We start from the raw sequence: 25,358 nt of genomic DNA, 5'->3' as shown, positions 1-25,358 counted from the left end.
TTGTTTTGAGTTTATTTGTCCCACCGGTCGGTTTTATTGCATTATGATAAATAAGTCAAAACAAAATAATTTAAACAAATTTTAAATTAAACGGTTTTATTGAAAAGAATATCTACATTAAGTAATAATAATAAAGCTAGAAACACTGAAAGAAATGGTGCTAGCAAAATCAACAAATCGGTCCTGTTGTTTTTGATCGAATTATGGTTAATTCGACCGAGTTTTTTGTCAAGTGAACAAATTTGTTTAGTCATTTAAACAGAAGAGCAATTGTCGCTCTTAAGTTAACAAAATTCTGTAAAATTGACAGATTCCTAATAAATCTAACTGATTTTTCTGTTAACACAACTGATCTCACTGGTTATTTCAACAGCGAACAACAGTCAATGCATGAGCAAATTTCAAAGAGAATTTTATGCTCACTGCGCTCTCTACTTTGTACTTATGACGATGGTGCCACTTGTTAAAAAAAAAACACCAAAATAAGAAAACCACCAAATCAAAAAAAAAAAAAACACAGAAATTGGTACAACAACAAAAAACTAGTTTTCCAGTTATCAATACAAAACGAAAGAACCATTTTTTGAATTTACTGTGCATAACACTGCAAAAAATATGCGATACCCGGGGCACCTATCTATGGGGTACAATTTTGCAACTTCTCCAAGCGAAATGAAAAATTGCGCCCTCTTGTTGCAAAACTTTTGTTTGAACTAACAGGATTTTTTCAAAGTTAGTAACATTTTGTTCAAGTTTTTACGAATTTTCACTCACGCGAACGATGGAATAAGATAATAAAAAACATCCTTTTTTAATGTTGATGTTTCCGACAGTATAAAAGTTTGAGTTGTTTTGGAATCGTTTCATCTTAAAGTGTTACGAGAATTAAACTTGCCGCATTACATGTAAAGTTACTCCAGTGGTGAATTATCTTCCCGCGATTTGATTCTTTACTTTCCTATAACTTACAAGTTCTCTATTTAAAATGTTATGTCAAACATTTATACTACAAGTTTTGTAGAAACAATCCACACTTGATACTTGATACTCTACATGCGAGAGAAGAAATTGAGAATGAGCTGCAACTGAAAGAATTGAGAAACAGTTTCGTGACTATTATTTTCATTTCTCTTTGAAAAGTGAAGTGACGTGCAGCGAAGTTCAAAACTATAAATAAAATAAATTATAAAAAATAAAATTTGGTGAAAGTGCGTTTAATAAAAGTGTATAATGTTTAATGTGTGCCAGCATATTTGGTGTACGCCCAATTGAAGTTCGGTTAGTAAGTACATACATATCCACTTATTTGTCCGATTTTTGTTTTAAATTCAAAGAAAATGGAAACATTTTATATCAAATGTGCGTACACAAATATAACTATAATTATAATATAAAAATATGGTGAACATTTTTTTAAGAAAAAGTTGAAACAAAGTTCTTGAAACCGACGCCAATGTGGTTCGCTAGAGCATGTACTAACGCGTGTGTGAATATGTATGTAGCAAATATATATGTAGCAATCATGCGGATTTATGTATTCACATATTTACGTATATATATGGCAACATACTTTCGTACAAAGTTGTCGATGGTAATTCGGAACAAGTTTTGTTTATTTGAATTCAGATTTAAGTTATTATTCCTTTAATTAATATTACTAAATATGGCAATAAAATCATTAGAAATGAAATGTACTTATGTGTAATTTATACAAATAAAAAAAACTGAGCAAGTTTAAATATATATTTATCCGTCTTTTATTTTTTCCACAGGTATTAATGTCATATGAACAGAAAACTCTGTTGATGCAAAAGTTTACGCTATTAATCTAGAAAAAACAGAAATATTTGTTATTTCAATAGATTTCAGTGGTTGTGTCATTTCGATAATAAACTCGGTTAATTTAACTGTTTGCACTGCTAATTTCAAAAGAACAGAAATCCCTTTCGTATTAACAGTTTTGATTGGTATTCCCAGAGCGACAGTAATAATTGTTAATTTAACAAAACTATGGGTAAAGTGTAATGAAGCAACTTTTTTTGTTTAGTTGACTACTAAAACGGTCAATCACGAATCAACGATTTATGCGCATTTGATTCAACACCTTGTTGCGATGGATAAAAATTGACAGAAATTTCGGTTGAATTGACCCGTAGTATTTCGGTTGATTTTACCACTCTTTTTCTTTCAGTGAAATAATTAGGTAGGTCCTAGGTACTAGTCATCACACTCCTCATCAATCTAGGGCGTTGATCAGACAAATAAAAGCGTGGGTCGCGTAAATTTTCTATTGATAGTCAACTGCTCAAATCTTCACAAATGATATTTTCATACATGTATAAGTGAGACAAACTGCACCTTAATCAGGTCATGCTACGCCTCACGTTTTTAGAAATTTCACGCGCCCAACGCTTTTAATTATTTGTCTGATCAATGCGCTAGATTGATAACGAGTATTATGACTAGTACCTAGGACCTACCTAATTATTTTCAAGGTTTTAGTATTATTATTACCTAATGTAGATATTCTGTTCAATAAAACCATTCATTTATTTTATTTTCAAGTTTTTAGTTTTTATTTATTTGCCTATTATTTCTCATTCTATTTAGTTCATTTAGTGCCTCATTATTACGACTCTGCCCTGACAATTTGTTACAATCTAACTCTTTCACACATAATCCTTCCAAAGCGTCACGTATGCTTGTCCCTCCTCGAACTCCAAAGAATTTTGATATCACTTGTAACCGACTGTATGTAATATTTGTTCCAAATATGAGCCAAATCATACCACAAATACGAGTTTTTTGAATATCTCGACACATGCGGCACCTAGCGGGAATTTTTTTCAGAAAGCGGTTTCTATATCTGTATGTAATATGTGTTCCAAATATGAGCCAAAAATACGATTTTTTGAAATATATCGATCCATGCGCCATCTACCGGAGTTTTTATACTCAGCTAAGCAGAGTTCACAAAGTATATTAATTTTGTTCGCATAACGATACCCCGTAACGGCATAAACTAATCGAGATAGATATAGACTTCTGTATATCAAAATGATCTGGGCGAAAAAAGAAATTCATTTAGCCATGACCGTCCGTCCGGCCGTCCGTATGTCCGTAAACATGATAACTTGAGTAAATTTTGAGGTATCTTAATGAAATTTGGTATGTAAGTTCCCGGGCACTCATCTCAGATCGCTATTTAAAATGAACGAAATCGGACAATAACCACGCCCACTTTTTCGGCTTTTCGAAATTTTCCATATCGCGATAATTCATTAACAAATACGGTTAAAGCGATGATACTTGGTAGGTGGGTTGACCCTATGACGCAGAATAGAAAATTAGTAAAATTTTGGACAATGGGCGTAACACCGCCCACTTTTAAAAGAAGGCAATTTAAAAGTATTGCAAGCTGTAATTTGGCAGCTGAGTATGTAATGTTCGGTTACACCCGAACTTAGCCTTCCTTACTTGTTTCTTCTTTTTATTGCATTGTCATCCGGTTCTGAATCATATTCCAAGTTTCAAGCTTGTAGTTTATCGGGAAGTTACTTAAATTTCAATTACAAAATTCGTAAAAAACGCTCGCTACACAGAGTCAAGCTAAATAAAACCGTTTAAAAAATAATAGAAACTTGGCAACAGTTGTTGCAATTGTTTTCTTTCAAACCCATTGTTCAAACCTAACTTGATTTGTAAAATTTGTGCATGATAAAAATAATTGGAGTATAGGTAAAATAAAATTTCCGAAATAAATTTGTTTATATTCGACTTAACGTTGTCACGGGTAACCTTTTAACCAAACCAAAACGGTGAAAAACATTTCATCGATATTGCGAATTGCTTGTGCAAAACAAAGGATAAATCATTCAATAAAATAAAATTAAAAATTCAATCAACTAAAAAAAAATGTCAACAAAAGATCATTTCAATCGCATTTACACAGAATTCATGGAAGATTGTCAAAATAATGATTTGCATATCGATGCAAAATTTGCACATTTCTACGTGCATTTACTTTCGCGCGATGCACGCCTCGGACTCGACAAGATGGATGCAAACATTTGCAGAATTATGAAGTTGCGCCAAAATGCAATTGAATTATATAAAAATGCAAATAATCCAACAATGTGCAATTTAAAAATGCAGTTTTATTTTAAAAATTTTCGCACATTAAAAATTCAATCCATGAAAGAAATTTATGAAGAGAATTTCGAAAGCAAATTACGACATTTGATTGAGGGTATTCTGCAATATCCAGAAACGAGCAATGATAAACAATTGGATGAAATGTTGTACAAAATCCAAGTATTCATTATAGCATGCTATAATATTGGCGATCCGAAAAATCATGTTGTAAGTATGAATGGGCTAACGTGGATTGAAAGAAAAAAAGATATTGCCTTTTGTGTATATATATTTTTCCATGTGTTATTTATTTTGACAGCTTTTGCAGCAGACGCGCCAAAGTCTTAAAAGCGTACTTAGCAATGGAGATTTGCAAAATTTTGTTTTGAAAAAACGCTATCATCGATTCGAATATTTGCAACGCTTGACAGCTACAGTTTGCGGTATATTAATCTATAATAATAGTGATCCAAATGGCGAGAAGGAAAATATGCGAGATAGTGAGTAATTATATTGATTTATACCGACAGATAAATATACAAGAAGTGTACTGTGGTTTTGAACATGGTCGTTATACAAACATCTCTGACCACTAAAAAACTTGTACGCGTTCCCAATATGGTCGCCGAGCCTAAAAGAAACACACTGGAGGAAACTGCTGGCCTGTCAAAACACCGCGCTCAGAAGTGCAACGAGATGTCTTCGTAAGAACAGTGAGGCGAAAATATCCAAAGAGAAAAATGAAATACTGAACAAACAGTTTCTGCTAAATACCCAGAAACCTAGGAGTATGATTGAAAAGGCACGGCTCCCAGGCACTTAAGACGTCATATCCGTAGGCACTATGTAGAAATCCGGCACTTAAGCATTCAGCCGTATAAAAAAAGAAGCATGGTAAGACCTTCAGAGATATCCAAAAAAAGGTGCCACAGATTGCTCGGCGAACCCCGCTCTTAAAGACAAATACCCTAAACTCGAAGTAGACGAAAGAAACCTCTCCAGGGGGACGCACGTCACTCTAGCTCAACTTCGATCTGGATACTGTAATAGGTTGAACTCTTACTTATCCAGAATCAACCCCGACATACCCAATGTATGTCCCGCTTGTAACGTGTCCCCACATGACAACAACTATCTTTTCAATTGCAATGTGGAGCCATCACCTCTAACAAACACCCTTTCTCTCTGGAACAACCCTGTTGAAACTGCAAGATTTCTTGGACTGACGTTAAAGAATATTGATGACAATTGGTGAGTGGTCGCACGTATTGGAGAGGTGAAGCACTGCTACATCAACGACAACCACCAAAATTATAAACAGCTATTTCTTTCTTTTATTTTTTATACCCAGCTGTACTTGTACACAGGGTATTATAACTTTGATTGGATAACGGTTGGTTGTACAGGTATAAAGAAATCGAGATAGATCTAGACTTCCATATATCAAAATCATCAGTATCGAAAAAAAAAATTTATTAAGACATGTCCGTCCGTCCGTCTGTCCGTTAACATGATAACTTGAGTAAATATTGAGATATCTTCACCAAATTTGGTACACGAGCTTACCTGGGCCCAGAATAGACTGGTATTGTAAATGAGCGAAATCGGATGATAACCACGCCCACTTTTTATATATATAACATTTTGGAAAACACAAAAAACCCGATTATTTAGTAAATAATACACCTAGAATGTTGAAATTTGACATGTGGACTGTTATTGAGACTCTTGATAAACATTTGAAAAAATTTTTTAAAATGGGCATGGCGCCGCCCACTTGTGACAAAATCAATTTTACAAATATTATTAATCATAAATCAAAAATCGTTAAACCAATCGTAACAAAATTCGGCAGAGAGGTTGCCTTTACTATAAGGAATGCTTTAAAGAAAATTAACAAAATCGGTTAGGGACCACGCCCACTTTTATATAAAAGATTTTTAAAAGGGTTATGGACGAATAAAATAAGCTATATCTTTTCAAAAAACAGCTTTATATCAATGGTATTTCATTTCCCAAGTGGATTTATAACAATAAATAGGAAAAACTTCAAATTTTAAGAAATGGGCGTGGCACCGCCCATTTTATGTCTAAACAATTTTCAATGTTTCGGGAGCCATAACTCGAAGAAAAATTAACGGATCGTAATAAAATTGGGTACACAAATTTTCCCTATAGCAGGAAATATTTCTAGAAAAACTTGAGGAGATCGATTAAAGCCCACGCCCACTTATATACAAGATTTTTAAAAGGGTCGTAGACGAAAATAATAAGCTATATCTTAGCGAAAAAGAGCTTTCTATCAATAGAATTTTACTTTCTAAATTGAATTATAACATTAAATTGGAAAACACTAAAATTTTTGAAAATGTGTGTGGCACCGCCCCTTTTTTGTCTAAGCAATTTTCAATGTTTCGGTAGCCATAACTCGAAGAAAAATTTATATATCGTAACAAAATTGGGTACACAGGAAATATTTCTAGTAAAACTGGATAAGATTGGTTAAGGAACACGCCCACTTTTATATAAATGACTTTAAAAAGGGTCGTAGGCAAAAATAATATGTTAAATCTTAGCGAAAAATAGTTTTGTATCAATCGTATTTTATAACAACGTTCTCTTTCTTTATTAGTCCCTGGACTATGTTTCCCTTTGCTACGACTTTTTTCAACCGTGCTGTTTCATTGAAGCACTCTATGTCCTTACAGAAACTTTTCCACGTGTTTCTCTTTGCCCTGGTAATTTCACGCTGGTAGATCCTCAGTAGATCCCTGTACTCATCCCGACACGCTTCGCTTTCCGCGGTCTTTGCGAGCTTAAACATTTCTTTTACCTGTCTTCTTAGAAGTCTCAGCTCATTGCTCCACCATGGCGGCTTTGCTTTTCCTCTGAATCTTCTTAGAGGGCAAGCTTTGTTATACCCAGTCATAAGCGTCCTTGTTAGGAATTCATTCGACTCCTCCAGTTAATCTACATTAGCAACCTCTTTGGATTGTTCCAGTTTTGTTTCTACATGTTTCTGGAATTTAGTCCAGTTCGTTGACCTAGGGTTTCTAAAGGTTCCTCCCTTCTCTACCCTCTTTAGGGGGATGCTGAAGCTGATATACACATGGTCGGAGAAGGATGGTCTATCAAGAACCATCCAATCATACCTTGATATATCACGCTCGGAGCTCAATGTACCATATGTATGTATATGTATTATTGCGCAGCCTTGTAACACTATTAAGCACACAAAACAAACAACAACAGCATTTCAAGTGTACAGCTGGGTATGTAATGTTCGGTTTCACCCGAACTTAGACTTCCGTACTTGTTTGCATTAATTTTAGAAAAAATCATTTGTTTAACGAAAACTATGTAAATCAATTTTGAAAAATTCGACAACGTTTTTGACGAGATTCAAAAGTTCGAGAAGTTCTCAAAAACATGAATCTTTAAAGGATATTTAAAAATTTTCATGAAGAGTTTTGGAAATTTCAAACTACATCTTTTCCAGCAGTACTTTAGAAAATAATGAATTCGTTTTTAAAAAAATCAATTTGATTTTTAAAAAATCAAATGTACTTAAAAAAGTGTCAAATGTACTTTCGACAATATCAAATTGATATTAGAGACAAATTACAAAACTTGCAGACGGCAGTAGCTACTAGGACATGTTTCTGAGTTTCACTTCTTCATCAGCTAGCTTTTCGGGAGCTGAATTTTTAACTCGGAGTCTCCAACGTTCATACTTCATAATATGTAGTGTATCTCTATCCAGTCGGCCACAACTAATCGAACTAATTGTAGTATAACAAAGTTTGAAGCCCCTTAAATATCACATTGATTTTTTTAAATTTTCTCTCATCCAAAATGTATTTGGAATAAATCTGAAACAAGCTGCAAAAAACAAATTTGGCCAAAATCAGTACGAATTTTTAGACTCTCCAAATTAGCACCTTAAATGGATTGGGGACTATAAAATTACGTACTCAAAAAATGTCTTTGAAATTTAATTGCAGATTTTTAAAAACTTATTAATTGTTTCGAAGTCGAAGTTTTCATTATGCAGTTTAATTAAGTTTTTTGTAAACATTTTTACAATTTTTGTTGTTATATCGGCCTACTGATTTGTAAGATCGCGGGTTCGAATCGAGCTCAAGGCCTAACAATAATTTTTTATCATTATTATTGTTGTGATAAATTTTTTCTTAGTTGAAAAAATTTTTAAATTAGAATAGAAGAAAGAAAAAATTTAGACAACTGCCAAAGCTCGTTGTATAGATCCATTTCGGGAACTGCTAAATTCCTTCATCGGCAACGTTTAGGCGCCGCTGCTATGACCGCTATGATGGCTGAATGGTTATAGCAGCGGCGCCTAAACTTTGCCGATGAAGGAATTTAGCAGTTCCCGAAATGGATCTATACAACGAGCTTTGGCAGTTGTCTAAATTTTTTCTTTCTTCTATTCTAATTTAAAAATTTTTTCAATTAAGAAAAAATTTATCATAACAATAATAATGATAAAAAATTATTGTTAGGCCTTGAGCTCGATTCGAAACCGCGGTAAACATTTTTATAAAATCAAGTTTTCGAATTTTTTCGAAAATGGTATACATAGCTTTCGTTATGCAGTTTTTCAAGGCGAGTTCAGTACCAGGTGGTTCTTCTTGATTATTTTCCACACCGCCTTGTACAACAATATGTAAGTTAATCGAAATCAATGAAAATTTTGTTTTGACTTCACATTCTTCTGCACGGCGAATTGCTTGAATTTGTTTTGCCACCACCTGGTATAGATTCGCCTTGCAATTTGTTTAAGATTATCTAAAAAAATATTTGAATATTTGAATTTTCTCGAAAACGTATTTTAAATCGTTTCACATAGTTTCCATTACGTACATTATCATGATTCAATCACAAGAGTTTGATCGGCTGACAAATTTCTTGACAATTGTAGCCATTTTGCTGCCAAATCGAATTGACATCCGTTAACCGTGTATTAGTAGTAGAAATAGAAAGCAATCAGTTTACAAATACACGATGAGTACTGAACCGCATAGTTCCTTAGAACAATGTTTTTAATTTTAAGATGAATTTATTAACTATGCAGATCATGGCATTAGTGTTTCTAAACATAGGTAATTTTATGAAAAGTATGGACACCAAGGAATCGTGCACTTTCGTAAATCTATCAACATACGAAATCAAAAACTCGACTAGTAAATCGATTCATGTAAAAATGTCATTAGTAAATAATGGATATGCCATAACGAAATTACTCATTGAGCATGTTAACTTATTCATTCCGTATGTTCGGAACATTCGTCTCCATTTAAGACTTTGTGGAATAGTTTTATGTATATACTTATTTGAAATATTCGGATCTCGTGAGGTAGTATCAAACGAACGTGTTCCGACTTTTCTAAATTAACGGCTTATCCGGAAAAATTCTATGAATACCATTACGGAAAAAAGCTTTCCAATATTTTAGAATAAAAAAGTAAATACTCACTGTGTAGCAGGACCGCACAAAAGCTTAACTGTTCTGTCAAAGTCAAGGCCGGAATATAAAGATCTAAGACAATAACCCATTTTTTTTTGTCAGTTTATTGCGGCTGCTGAGTAGAGTATCTATCAATTCACGAAATATTTAGTAGAACATTAATTATTTCCCCCTAAACCTGCTGGCATTTACGAATTTATTATCACTACCAATAAACTACTAAAGGTACTTTTCTACTACACTTTTTGCTGAAGGGGTTGAATTATTCCCCGTTTTCTTTACTTCGTAAAGACAACCTGACCAGATTTTTAAATTTGGGAGTGTCAAAGCTTTGTCATCATTGGACAAACCTCTAGTAATTGAATCAGGGCGCGTTATCACATTTTTATACTCAGTTGAGCAGAGCTCACAGAGTATATTAAGTTTGATTGGATAACGGTTGGTTGTACATATATAAAGGAATCGAGATAGATATAGACTTCCATATATCAAAATAATCAGGATCGAAAAAAAATTTGATTGAGCCATGTCCGTCCGTCCGTCCGTCCGTCCGTCCGTCCGTCCGTCCGTCCGTCCGTCCGTCCGTCCGTTAACACGATAACTTGAGTAAATTTTGAGGTATCTTGATGAAATTTGGTATGTAGGTTCCTGAGCACTCATCTCAGATCGCTATTTAAAATGAACGATATCGGACTATAACCACGCCCACTTTTTCGATATCGAAAATTTCGAAAAACCGAAAAAATGCGATAATTCATTGCCAAATGCGGTTAAAGCGATGAAACTTGGTAGATGCGTTGACGTTATGACGCAGAATAGAAAATTGGTAAGATTTTGGACAATGGGCGTGGCACCGCCCACTTTTACAAGAAGGTAATTTAAAAGTTTTGCAAGCTGTAATTTGGCAGTCGTTGAAGATATCATGATGAAATTTGGCAGGAACGTTACTACTATTACTATATATGTGCTAAATAAAAATTAGCAAAATTGGATGAAGAACACGCCCACTTTTTAAAAAAAATTTTTTTTAAATTCAAATTTTAACAAAAAATTTAATATCTTTACTGTATATAAGTAAATTAAGTCAAAATTCAACTCCAGTAATGATATGATGCAACAAAATACAAAAATAAAAGAAAATTTCAAAATGGGCGTGGCTCCGCCCATTTTCATTTAGTGTGTCTAGAATTTTTTTAATGCCATAAGTCGAACAAAAATTTACCAATCCTTTTGAAATTTGGTAGGAGAATAGATTCTATGACGTTAACTGTTCTCTGTGAAAATGGTCGAAATCGGTGGAAGCCACGCCCAGTTTTTATACACAGTCCACCGTCTGTCCTTCCGCTCGGCCGTTAACACAATAACTTGAGCAAAAACCGATATATCTTTACTAAACTTAGCCCACGTACTTACCTGAACTCACTTTATCTTGGTATAAAAAATGGCCGAAATCCGACCATAACCACGCCCACTTTATCGATATCGAAAATTACGAAAAATTAAAAAAATGCCATAATTCTATACCAAATACGAAAAAAGGGATGAAACATGGTAACTGGATTGGTTTATTGACGCAAAATATAACTTTGGAAAAAACTTTGTAAAATGGGTGTGACACCTACCATATTAAGTAGAAGAAAATGAAAAAGTTCTACAAGGCGAAATCAACAGGCCTTGGAATCTTGGCAGGAATACTGTTAGTGTTATTCAATATATAAATAAATTAGCAGTACCCGACAGATGATTTTCTGGATCACCTGATCCACATTTGGTCGATATCGCGAGAACGCCTTCACATATACATCTAAGGGCCACTCGCTTTTAAACCCTCATTAATACCTTTAATTTGATATCCATATCGTACAAACACATTCTAGAGTCAACCCTGGCCCACCCTAATGGCGATATCTCGAAAAGGCGTGCACCTATAGACCTAATGCCCACTCCCTCTTAAAATGCTCAGTAACACCTTTCGTTTGATACCCATATCGTAAAAACATTCTAGAGTCACCCCTGGCCCACCCTAATGGCGATATCTCGAAAAGGCGTCCACCTATAGACCTAATGTCCACTCCCTCTTAAAATGCTCAGTAACACCTTTCCTTTGATACCCATATCGTACAAACATTCTAGAGTCACCCCTGGCCCACCCTAATGGCGATATCTCGAAAAGGCGTCCACCTATAGACCTAATGCCCACTCCCTCTTAAAATGCTCAGTAACACCTTTCGTTTGATACCCATATCGTACAAACATTCTAGAGTCACCCCTGGCCCACCCTAATGGCGATATATCGAAAAGGCGTCCACCTATAGACCTAATGCCCATTCCCTCTTAAAATGCTCGGTAACACCTTTCGTTTGATACCCATATCGTACAAACATTCTAGAGTCACCCCTGGCCCACCCTAATGGCGATATATCGAAAAGGCTTCCACCTATAGACCTAATGCCCATTCCCTCTTAAAATGCTCAGTAACACCTTTCGTCTGATACCCATATCGTACAAACATTCTAGAGTCACCCTTGGTCAACCTTTATGGCGATATCTCGAAAAGGCTTATACCTATAGAACTGAGGATTACTCCCTTTTAAAATACTCATTACCACCTTTCATTTGATACCCATATCGTACAAACACATTCTAGAGTCACCCTGGCCCACCCTAATGGCGATATCTCGAAAAGGCGCCCACCTATAGACCTAGTGCCCACTCCCTCTTAAAATGCTCAGTAACACCTTTCGTTTGATACCCATATCGTACAAACATTCTAGAGTCACCCTTGGTCCACCTTTATGGCGATATCTCGAAAAGGCGTCCACCTATAGAACTAAGGATTACTCCCTTTTAAAATACTCATTACCACCTTTCATTTGATACCCAAATCGTACAAACACATTCCAGAGTCACCCCTGGCCCACCCTAATGGCGATATCTCGAAAAGGCGTCCACCTATGGACCTAATGCCCACTCCCTCTTAAAATGCTCAGTAACACCTTTCGTTTGATACCCATATCGTACAAACACATTCTAGAGTCACCCCTGGCCCACCCTAATGGCGACATTTCGAAAAGGCGTCCACCTATAGACCTAATGCCCACTCCCTCTTAAAACGCTCAGTAACACCTTTCATTTGATTCCCATATCGTACAACTAGAGACACCCCTGGTGCACCTTTATGGCGATATCTCGAAACGGCGTCCACCTATAGAACTAAAGCCCATTCCCTTTTAAAATACTCATTATCACCTTTCATTTGATACCCATATCGTACAAACACATTCTAGAGTCAGCCCTGGTCCACCTTTATGGCGATATCCCTAAATGGCGTCCATCCATAGAACTATGGCCTACTCTCTCTTAAAATACTCTTTAATACCTTCCATTTGATACACATTTCATACAACCACATTCCAGGGTTACCCTAGGTTCATTTTCCTACATGGTGATTTTCCTTATTTTGTCTCCATAGCTCTCAACTGAGTATGTAATGTTCGGTTACACCCGAACTTAGCCTTCCTTACTTGTTTTTTTTAAGTTTTACAGAATAAAAAATTAATAGAAGAATAAAAAAAAACTTTAAATTCGTGAATACGCTGACAAGCAAAACTGAAACAATAATATATGTATAAGGCTGGTTAGCTGGCTGCCTGGCCGGCACGAATTTTGTAATTGAAATTTAAGTAATTTCCGATAAGCTACACGCTTGAAACTTGGAATATAGTTCAGAACCCGATGACAATGCAATAATAAGAAAAAAACTCTGATAGGTGGCGCATGGATCGAAAAATTTCAAAAAATTTTATTTGTGGTCCGATTTGGAACACATAATACATACATGAATAGAAAGTGATCTATGAAAAAAATCGCCGCTAGGTGGCGCAAGGATCGAGATATTCAAAAAAATCGTGTTTGTGGTCCGATTTGGCTCATATTTGGAACACAAAAAAAATTCTTCGAAAGATTTATGGATCTCTACGCGTTGGCGATGGCGAGTACCGAAGAAGATTTAATGATGAGCTCTACGAGCTATACGCAGACATCAACATAGTCCAGCGAATTAAAACGCAGCGGCTGCGCTGGCTAGGCCATGTTTGCGAAAGAAAGATGATGCTCCGGCCAAGAAAGTGTTTCTATCGGAACACGCCTATGGAAGCAAAGGTAGAGGGCGGCCCCCACTATGTTGGAAGCACCAGGTGGAAAACCATTTAAACTCCCTTGGTGTGACCAATTGGCGCCGGTTGGCGGAGCGAAGGAGCCACTGGCGCGCCTTGTTGGACGGCCATAACCGTTTAGACGGTTAAGTGCCAATTAAGTAAGTAATACATACATGAATAGAAAGCGGCCTGTGAATAAATCGGTGCTAGGTGGCGCATGGATCGAGATATTCAAAAAAATCGTATTTGTGGTCCGATTTGGTCCATATTTGAACACATAACACATACATGAATAGAAAGCGACCTATGATGTCTGATTTGGCTCATATTTGGAACAAATATTAAATACAGTCCAGTAGAAGTGACATCAAAATATTTTGCAGTTCGAGGAGGTACAAGCGAGTTGAGTAAAGTCTTTAGAAGGATTATGTATTGAAGACTTAGATTGTAAGAAATTGTCAGGAAAGAGTCCTTGTAATAATGAGTCACTAAATGAACTAAATAGAATGAGACATAATATGCAATTAAATAAAGACTAAAAACTTGAAAATACAATAATTAAAAAACATTTTTTAAGTTAAATGGTTTTATTGAAAACAATACTTACATGAAGTAATAATAATACTGAAAGCTAGAAAATAACTAGGTAGGTCCTAGGTACTAGTCAACACACTCCTCATCAATCTAGGCGGTTGATCAGACAATTAAAACCGCTGGACGCGTCAAATTTCTATTGATAGTCATATATAAGACCAACTGAACCTTAATCAGGTTATGCTACGCCTCACATTTTTAGAAATTTCACGTGCCCAACGCTTTTATTTAGTTGTCTTATCAACGGCCTAGATTGATGAGTACCTAGGACTAACCTAATTATTTTCTAGCTTTTAGTATTATTATTACTTCATGTAAGTATTGTTTTCAATAAAACCGTTTAACTTAAACATTTTTGTTTTTAATTTTTTTATTTTTACATGTATATACATCTACATTTGCGGCTAAAAAAATACACTTATCAACACTTAGATAATGTTTAGGAGACCCATATAGCGGCAGTGGTTAAATAACTAGCTACAGAACGGGTTGTACCGAAGAGCGGAGACACGCACCTCTGTTGGCCATAGTGTATAACCTATAACTGAATCGGTTGCGGTGAATAGTGGACACACACCATTTGTAGAGGTAAAACATAGACACACATTTCAGTTCCATATGAGTATAATGCGCATTGAAATTTAACCTAATTTTCTGCGCAGCAATTTCAGAATTGTAGATAAACTTGGCAGCCCATATAAAGTTTAAGTGCATGTGTATATAGATGTAAAAATAACACAGCTAATATAACCTTTGTTACATAATACTAATAACATGGGTAAATATTAGTGTACTTGGACTTTAGCCGTATTGTTCCAGTATTGCTCCTACTTAGAAGCCGTGGAATTTTAATTTCAAATATATCCTTCTTGCACAAATAATACCCTATTTTTGGGTTTAAGTCTAGATCTTTATTGAAATGCGTGCTTTTAATGAAATAATCAGGAAAAATTTTTTGCGTCGTGGTCAAACCGTAAAAAATAAGTCATATTACCGTCTTGCGAGTCGCAAAGGAAAACAACTTTAAAAGCTCAGCAGGGCACAAGAACGGGAGGCCTAAGAATATACAATACGCGATGCTAGACACATTGGCAGACCATTAAATTGCAATAGGCTGTCCACACCAAAGGAAGGCATATCGTTTACAACAAAAACGGTTTAGTGGCCATAAGGGCGGTCGTTAAAACGAGCAGGATACAATGCAAAAATTAAATCGAAGCCTGCTTTAACAAAGAAAAATGATAAAGCTATACAACCGGTTTAGCGCCGCCATGAATATTGGACGGCTGATGTTTGGAAACATGTAATAAATGAGACCTACATAACCCGTTTTCAGTCTCAAGGACGGTCTTGGTATTGGGAAAATACATTAGGTGCAATTAAACCTAACGAAGTCAAACAAACTATCAAAGTTGGTGGTGGTTGTATGATGATTTGGGGATGTATTACACCTTTTGGCAAAATGAAATAGGAGCGGTTCCTCAATATTTTGCAAACGAGTTTGCCAGTAGCAGTGGCCATGTTTCACTGTAGTGCGGCTACCCCAGCGGGTTAGGGGGTTTAGAATATACACGCAGCAGGTATGCCTGTCGTAAAAGACGACTAAAAAAACTTGTGTTTTTGGGACTTGTTTTGGTCGAAATCGATTTTTTTCATTTTCACGGCTCCAAATCATATTTTATGTATATGTTTCCGTTAGACCCACCAATAAGTATACCAAAATGATCAAAGGACGAGCTGAGTTGATTTAGCCATGTCCGTCTGTCCGTCCGTCCGTCCGTCTGTCCGTTTGTTTTAACACAAACTAGTCCCTCAATTTTTGAGATATCTTGATGAAATTTGGAAAGCAGGCATATTTTGATAGGGGATTTGACATTTGTCGTAATCGACCGGATTGTACCACTATAGTATATACCTCCCATACAACCGATTGTTCAATAAGAGGGTTTTCGCCATTTGCAAATGTCAAATCCCCCCTCAAAATATGCCTGCTTACCAAATTTCATCAAGATATCTCAAAAATTGAGGGACTAGTTTGCGTTCAAACAAACGGACAGACGGACATGGCTAAATCAACTCAGCTCGTCCCGTCATCATTTTGGTATATTTATTGGTGGGTCTAACGGAAACATATACATAAAAAATGATTTGGAGCCTTGAAAATGAAAAAAATCGATTTCGACCACAAGTCCCAAAAACAAAAAAAAAAAAATTAAAAAAAAATGGCGAAAAAATAAATGTTTTTCACCAAAACACTCCTCAAAACCCAAAAAATATTTTTTTTTCAAAAAACTGGTATCGCCAAAGTTTTTAGCGGACAATTTTGAGTCGGACAGGGTATACATGAAAATTTTAAAATTATATGAAAATTTTTTAAGTAGGTCATGAAAAAAACCTTAAAAATCAAAGAAAAAAGTCAAAAAACTCAAATTTTGCAGGCTCGAAAATTACTTTTTTTGGGTATGCTTAGTGGAACTTTTTTTTCCTGAGCCCAAAACCTATCGACACGTTTTTGGTACGTACGTTCGTGAGTAACTGCCGCATTATGCTTGCATTATTTAAGTTTCTAATCAACTTTACTACATACATAAGTTCATATGTGTTGCTTTGTACAGAATTGACTGTGTTGATTTTCAGTGTTTGTCGCAAAACAATATCAAAGCAAAAAACATTTTGGTTTGCGAGCAAAAAACTCGTGCATTTGCCAAGAGCGAAATGACGCACTCTCTTTTGTTGTGAGTATATTTATGTATCTCTTTAGTGCAAATACACTTGCTCTACGTTCACTTAGCAAACACGAAGATTTTTTTGTTGGCCCGCTGTAGCTTGGGTTTGGCTATCGAAAAGTCTTATACTTGCATTATTTGGGGGTTTTCATCAACTTTATCCTAAATATAAAGGGGTTTAGTTTGTGAAAATGGCAAAAATAAAAATCGCAGGGTGTTTAATTGCGTCAATACTTTCTTTTAAAAAAAATTAAGCCGTTACAAACACTGCCCATATAAGCATTTTTATAAAATTAGTATAGATGTTGAACACTAAAACACTTGATTGTAGTTTATTAAAAAAAAGTTTATTTTCTAGATTATTGCTTCAGTTTTGCTCGTCAGTGTAATTTTTTGTGCTATTGTTGCGTTCACAACTGTCCATATATGATTATGTATAGTCAAAAGTACTGACGCATGTTTATTTCTCTATCAATTTTCCAATTGTGCAAAGAGTATAAATTATATAAAAATGTTTAATGAATTAGTTTTCAGCGATATTGAAATGGCCAAAACCAACACTAGAGAAACGCTTGCAGCTGCCCAAGAGGATATTGCGCATTATATAACAACCGGCATGGAAGCTATGACCGAACTTTACGAAATAAATACGAAAGAAAGGAAAGTACATTGCAAATGGCCAATCGAAAAAGTGCGTGAAATTAATAAATATGTCGTCTTATTCAGTTCGTATGAGAATCTATTGAAAGAAATAGTTGAGTCGTTTAAAAACACCGAATATCTTGTTAGTCTCGATCAAAAGAAAATGGATTGTATTATTGAAAAAATTAATGATATATTAAAATATCGCAAGGCAATCGAATCGGAGTTGATATTTGTAAGTATGTATGTATTAAGTAGAAGACTGTCAGAGCGAAGCTGGGTAGTAATGATTAGTTTTAGAATTTAATTAATCTCAATGTGCGCATCTTGCGCAACCAATATAAAAGTATGTTATCAAATATCAACAGAAAACATCTGTTCTATCAATCAATTAAAATTTACAGCTTGCGCTGCCATCTGGGGTATAGTAGCAACTGCCGGTAATGCAGTGCAAATATTCACAATAGTGCCATAGTACAAATATATTTCTTTGTGTGCTCACAATCGTTTATTTTTAACAAATTATTTTGATAAAATATAGCTAAACAAAAGCACTACGACCAAAATTGCTCAAAGCTCGCTAATAGCCCGAAACTCCATTTTTACAACCAAAACTTTATTTATAGATTTGGATTCTAAATAAGAGCGAAACATAAAAACAGCAATTAGAAATAATATATATGATTGTTCCATGTAATCAATTACGTCAGTCGAAAGCAAACGCATTTCTTTTTCTTATTGCAGTCGAAATTTAGAAAATTCACTTAATTTTAATGTAGTTGTAATGTGTTTTTGCCTTGAATTAACCCAGCTCTGAGCACACGTATAGCATACTTCTGTAATAATTTTCAAGAGAACGCAAAACAAATAAAATAAATTGAATTACAGCCTCATTTCAAATACCTTACGGAGCTTTGGACTTCTCTACAACTCACGTTAAATCATTTGGCCGAATTAAATAAATTAAAAGATTCATTAGATGAATGCCTAACTGAGGAAGTGAAAGCGAATTTTTTGCAATTATTAAAACTGACCGAAGTGCGTCGCAAAGTAATTAAAGAACCCGCCTTACCCACATTCGCTGAATTAGTTGAACGCACAAACAAAAATCATCCGGCGTTGGCCTCTTTGCAAAATGTTGTATGTATGAGTATTTTAAAATATTTATTATATAACAGACATATGTATGTAACCATTAAACAAATATTACAAGGTAAAACCGGTGAGAGCCGAAATGACGTTTAAAATTCTCAGTGCTCTCACATTTTTATTTTTTTTTATTTTGGTTTTGTTTTCATAACAAAAATATAACAAACTGTAATATATTTAGTCATTCTATACGACAGCATGACACTCTTAATATACGTCCAAGAATATTGTTACGAATATTAGCAACACTAAGGGGTGCTGCCATCTCTAAGCCGATGCTAAGCAGCGCCTTGTATGCACATCCATGAATCTATCATTGTGTATCTACATAAACGAATCAATAATTATGTCTACACATATGTACGTACACGCAGCTGAGAAGCAACGCACAACCACATGCATATGTATATCTGAGATACTCCCGAAAGTATGCAATGAGAGAAGCTATAAAATCGTGCAATTGTAGTTACAGCTGAGAAATTTGATAGCTGATGGCCAACTAGTAGATTCTGGAAATGGAAGCGCCTAGAAGATGCGAACGAGGAAATCAGAGAGTATAAAAGGCAACAACAGTACAGGCAAAATCAATCAGTTTCGATTAAGCACGCTATCTGTCGGGCAATAGTAGAGTTATTTATTGTGAAGTACTTTAATAAAGGCCATTTTGCATTATTAAATATTAGAGTTATTTAATCAACAGTTTAGTGATTCGAACTTAGCAGAAGGTTGCAAATAAGAGGATTTGCAGTAAATTCGTTACAATTGGTGTCAGAAGAGGAATTGTTGAATAAATTCCGAAGATTGGGAATACAACTTGGACATGGCAAAGTTGAGTGAATTGAGGATCCAGCTACTGAAAAAGGAGTTGGAGAACCGTGGATTGAATACAACCGGCAATAAGTTCGAACTTCAAGCACGGCTACGAGAGGTAATGGAGTCGCAAGGAATTGATGTGGACGAGTATGTCTTTCATTTTGATGGCGACGAAACAACAACAAAAATTGAAGAGAAAAAAGAAACATCGCAGACGGTTACGAGCACAGACTTGAACACGATTTTGGCTGTAATATCTGCTCAAACATCGACAGTGTCATCTCAACTGGCAGAACAGAAGACATATATGGCATCCCAACTGGAATCACAGGAGACACGCATAACATCCAAGATGGAAACTCAACTGGAAGAACAGAATACGTATATGTCATCACAGATGGAATCACAGGAGACACGTATAGCATCTCAACTGGAATCGCAGGAGAACCGTATAACATCGAAGATTGAAGCACAAGATGCACGAATATCCGAAATGTCGGCACAAATATCAGCGCAGATCTCTGCACAACTGGAAGAGCAAGAAGGACGTATTTCTTCGAAGATGGAGGCGCAAGACACACAAATTTTGCAACTTGAGAACAAAATCGACGCCGAGATTGAAACATTGCGAGGTCATATACAGGAGTTGCAACTAAATCGCCCAGTTGTTTCAGCAAGCAATACGAAGGTAAAAATTCATCTTTTGACGGCTATGTTCCTTTCCAGGTGTTTAAGCTACAATTTGAGAAGACCGCAACAGTGAACAACTGGAATGCCGAAGATAAAGTTGCTGCACTGTTCATGGCATTGAAAGGGCCTGCAGCTGAGATTTTACAAACCATTCCAGAGGGCGAACAGAACTGTTATGAAGCATTGATGGGTGCTCTAGAGACGATACGGAACTGAGCATAGGAGACAGATATACCAAATGGAGTTACTGAACCGCTTCCAGAAGCCTGGTGAGACATTGCAAGAGTTTGCGTCGGATGTTGAAAGGCTGGCACATTTAGCGAATGCGGACGTACCCGTGGAATACACTGAAAGGGTAAAGATTCAGAGCTTTATAAATGGCATATGGGACGTTGAAACAAAGCGAGCTACATACGCAAACCCAAAGCCAACATTCGCAGAAACGGTGTCACAAGCTCTGATTCAGGAAACAGCGTCGCTTCTGTGAAAGCCAGTTTTCAAAGCACGCCGTGTGGAAGTAGAAGGGCCAGAGTGGGTAGACGCAATATTGGAGGCGCTGAAAGGATCGCAAAAGCGGAGTGAAAGAGTTATCAAATGCTTCAAATGCGGGAAGCCCGGTCAGATTGCACGTCATTGCAATCTTGGTCCTAATAGTTCCAACAATGTGGGTGGTCGTAAACGCAAAGCTGGAGGAGATGAGCAAGAGCGTGTCAGATGTAAAGAACGAAAACTTGCCCCAGCTATTGAATGTCCTGTGATATCTGTGTCGCAAATTGGAAGAAAATCGAGCAGTCTTGCCGTCGAAGGAAAGCTGGATGGCAAGGAGCGTGTACTGACTGTAGATACGAGTGCATCTCATTCCTTAATCCGATCTGACTTGTTCAACAGGAGAGTAAAACCGTTACCTGGAGCAAGGTTGCGTACGGTCACTGGCGAGTATAACCAACTCCAAAGGAGAAGTGGTATGTGAGGTATTTATTGGAAATGTCATGGTTCTACACAAATTAATTGTGGCGGAGATTGTTGATGAAGTCATATTGGGAGTGGACTTCTTAGTTGACCATGACATCATGATCGATATGCGAAGATTATGCGCTATAAGAACCAGGGTATACCACTTAACTTTAGTTTGGAGAAAGGGGACGAAAGTCAAAGAAAGTAGATCGAGCAAAGGTTGATGGATCGAATGGGCCAAATAAAGCGAAATCAAAAGTACCTGCGAGAGAAACACTGGCATTGACAAAACCTAATGGACGCACTAAAACGACTGAAAGAATTTTCCAGAAAGAATGCAAGGGTGGTTTCAAGCCAGAGCGCACTTCTGTTGGGAAATGTCGGAACGATACTGAGTATGTGAAGTCAATCCGTCCGGAGCAAGCTCTACAAAGTAGTTCATTGGCCAAACAACAGAGTGCGAGGGAACGATCAAGGATAATGAGTAGTAAGATGAAACGCAGGTACGATGAGAACAATAATTCGGAAGGTTTATTAGAGGGAGATTTGGTACTGTTATACAACCCTCACCGGCGGAAAGGAGTTCCATCCAAGATTCGGTGCAGTTGGGAAGGCCCGTACAAAGTTGTGAAGAAGATCAGTGATACCATCTACCGCATACAAACCATTGGGAAACCACGGAGTAGAAGAGTGGTACATTTGGAGGTGGAGGGCAGTGTTACGAATATTAGCAACACTAAGGGGTACTGCCATCTCTAAGCCGATGCTAAGCAGCGCCTTGTATGCACATCCATAAATCAATCATTATGTATCTACATAAACGAATCAATCATTATGTCTACACACATGTACGTACATGCAGCTGAGAAGCAACGCACAACCACATGCATATATCTGAGATACTCCCGAAAGTATGCAATGAGAGAAGCTATAAAATCGTGCAATTGTAGTTACAGCTGAGAAATTTGATAGCTGATGGCCAACTAGTAGATTCTGGAAATGAAAGCGCCTAGAAGATGCGAACGAGGAAATCAGATAGTATAAAAGGCAACAACAGTACAGGCAAATCAATCAGTTTCGATTAAGCACGCTATCTGTCGGCAATAGCAGAGTTATTTATTGTGAAGTACTTGAATAAAGGCCATTTTGCATTATTAAATATTGGAGTTATTTATTCAACAGTTTATTGATTCGAGCTTAGCAGAAGGTTGCAAATAAGAGGATTTGCAGTAAATTCGTTGCAATATCAAGAGGGGTATTAAAAGACGCGTTTTGGATCCAGGATTGCGAATCCGAAAGCGGAGGTAAACAATTTTGGGTCTGTCAAGAGATATTTGCAATAGAAATTTTGAAAATTTTCATGTGGTTGTTGTAATTTTGATGATTTTGAGGTACACATAAAAAATTGTGAACATAAGTGTTTTCCGCGGATATAGTTTTAGTCTCCAAACCGGTGTTGGACCCACCCAAGGTAATTTTTTATAAGCGGCCAAAGCCCGCCAATGCAGAAAGGTGTTCTGCGTAAAAATACTATGGATGCCACCCTCGGTTTCGGAGCACTCCAGGGTCATTTTTATACTCAGTTCAGCAGAGCTCACAGAGTATATTAACTTTGATTGGATAACGGTTGGTTGTACAGGTATAAAGGAATCGAGATAGATATAGACTTCTATATATCAAAATCATCAGTATCGAAAAAAAATTTGATTGAGCCATGTCCGTCCGTCCGTCCGTCTGTCCGTTAACACGATAACTTAAGTAAATTTTGAGATATCTTGATGAAATTTGGTATTTAGGTTCCTGGGCACTCATCTCAGATCGCTATTTAAAATGAACGATATCGGACTATAACCACGCCCACTTTTTCTATATCGAAAATTTCGAAAATCCAAAAAGCACTATAATTCATTACCAAAGTCGGATAAAGCGATGAAACTTGGTAGGTGGGTTGAACTTATGACGCAGAATCGAAAATTAGTCAAATTTTTAACAATGGGCGTGGCACCGCCCACTTTTAAAACAGGAAATTTCAAAGTTTTGCAGGCTGTAATTTGGCAGTCGTTGAAGATATCATGATGAAATTTGGCAGGAACATTACTCCTATATGTGTGCTTAATAAAAATTAGCACACTCGGATGAAGAGCAGGCCAACTTGAAAAAAAAAATTTTTAAGTCAAATTTTAAGAAAAAATGCAATATCTTTACAGTATATAAGTAAATTACGTCAACATTCAACTCCAGTAATGATATAGTGCAACAAAATACAAAAATAAAAGAAAATTTCAAAATGGGCGTGGCTCCGCCCTTTTTCATTTAATTTGACTAGTATACTTTTAATGCCATAAGTTGAACAAAAATATATCAATCCTTATGAAATTTGGTAAGGGCAAAGCTTCTGTTTTCTGTGAAAATGGGTGAAATCGGTTGAAGCCACGCCCAGTTTTTATACACAGTCGACCGTCTGACCTTCCGCTGCTCGGCCGTTAACACGATAACTTGAGTAAAAATCGATATATCTTTACTAAACTTAGTTCACGTACTTATCTGAACTCACTTTATCTTGGTGTTAAAAATGGGCGAAATCCGACTATGACCCACTTTTTCGATATCGAAAATTTCGAAAAATGAAAAAAATGTCATAACTATATACCAAATACGACAAAAGGGATGAAACATGTTGATTGGATTGGTTTATTGACTCCTTCACATATACAACTAAAGGCCACTCCCTTTCAAAACCTTCATTAATACCTTTAGTTTCATACCCATATCGTACCAACACATTATAGAGTCACCCATGGTCCACCTTTATGGCGATATCTCGAAAAGGCGTCGACCTATAGAACTAAGGCACACTCCCTTTTAAATAATCTTTAACACCTTTCATTTGATACCCATATCATACAAACAATTTCTAGAGTCACCCCTGGTCCACCTTTATGACGATATCTCGAAAAGGTGTCCACCTATAGAACTAAGGCCCACTCTCTTTTGAAATACTCATAAACACCTTTCATTTGATACCCATATCGTACAAACAAATTCTAGAGTCACCCCTGGTCCACCTTTATGGCGATATCTCGAAAAGTCGTCCACCTATAGAACTAAGGCCTACTCCCTTTTAAAATACTCATTAACACCTTTCATTTGATACCCATATCGTACAAACAAATTCTAGAGTCACCCCTGGTCCACCTTTATGGCGATATCTCGAAAAGGCGTCCACCTATAGAACTAAGGCCCACTTCCTTTTAAAATACTCATTAACACCTTTCATTTGATTCCCATATCGTACAAACACATTCCAGGGTTACCCTAGGTTCATTTTCCTATATGGTGATTTTTCCTTATTTTGTCTCCAAAGCTCTCAGCTGAGTATGTAATGTTCGGTTACACCCGAACTTAACTTTCCTTACTTGTTATAATCAGCTGAGCAGAGCCCACAGAGTATATTAACTTTGTTCGCATAACGGTAGTCCGTAACGGCGTAAACTAATCGAGATAGATATAGACTTCTATATATCAAAGTGATCTACGCGAAAAATGAAATTCATTTAGCCATGTCCGTCCGTCCGTCCGTAAACACGATAACTTGAGTAAATTTTGAGGTATCTTGATGAAATTTGGTATGCAGGTTCCTGGGCGCTCATCTCAGATCGCTATTTAAAATGAACGAAATGACCACAACCGCGCCCACTTTTTCGATATCGAAAATTTCGAAAAACCGAAGAAGTGCGATAATTCATTACCAAAGACGAATAAAGCGATGAAACTTGGTAGGTGCGTTTGACCTTATGACGCAAAATAGAAAACTAGTAAAATTTTGGACAATGGGCGTGGCACCGCCCACTTTTAAAAGAAGGTAATTTAAAAGTTTTGCAAGCTGTATTTCGCAGTCGTTGAAGATATCATGATGAAATTTGCCAGGCACGTTACTCCTATTACTATATGTGTGCTAAATAAAAATTAGCAAAATCGGGTGACGAACACACCCACTTTAAAAAAAATGTT

At 36.3% G+C, this 25,358-nt stretch overlaps 2 protein-coding genes across 2 annotated transcripts in view; one reads left to right on the top strand and one right to left on the bottom strand.

Moving 5' to 3' along the window:
* The window catches only part of rig (rigor mortis), a 50,155-nt gene that overhangs the window by 5,019 nt on the left and 19,778 nt on the right, over positions 1-25,358 (bottom strand). The window lies entirely within an intron of this gene.
* The window catches only part of LOC137245026 (cilia- and flagella-associated protein 206), a 28,047-nt gene continuing 6,604 nt past the window's right edge, over positions 3,916-25,358 (top strand). The window contains exons 1-4 of the mRNA XM_067775009.1: positions 3,916-4,362; positions 4,454-4,634; positions 17,627-17,976; positions 18,630-18,881. Coding sequence (XP_067631110.1) covers positions 3,916-4,362; positions 4,454-4,634; positions 17,627-17,976; positions 18,630-18,881 — 1,230 coding nt within the window. The remainder of the gene's footprint in view (positions 4,363-4,453; positions 4,635-17,626; positions 17,977-18,629; positions 18,882-25,358) is intronic.

This window comes from Eurosta solidaginis, chromosome 3, assembly GCF_040869045.1.
Source record: "Eurosta solidaginis isolate ZX-2024a chromosome 3, ASM4086904v1, whole genome shotgun sequence".
NCBI classification, from domain to species: Eukaryota; Metazoa; Arthropoda; class Insecta; order Diptera; family Tephritidae; genus Eurosta; species Eurosta solidaginis.
This window is presented reverse-complemented; position numbering and strand designations above follow the sequence as displayed.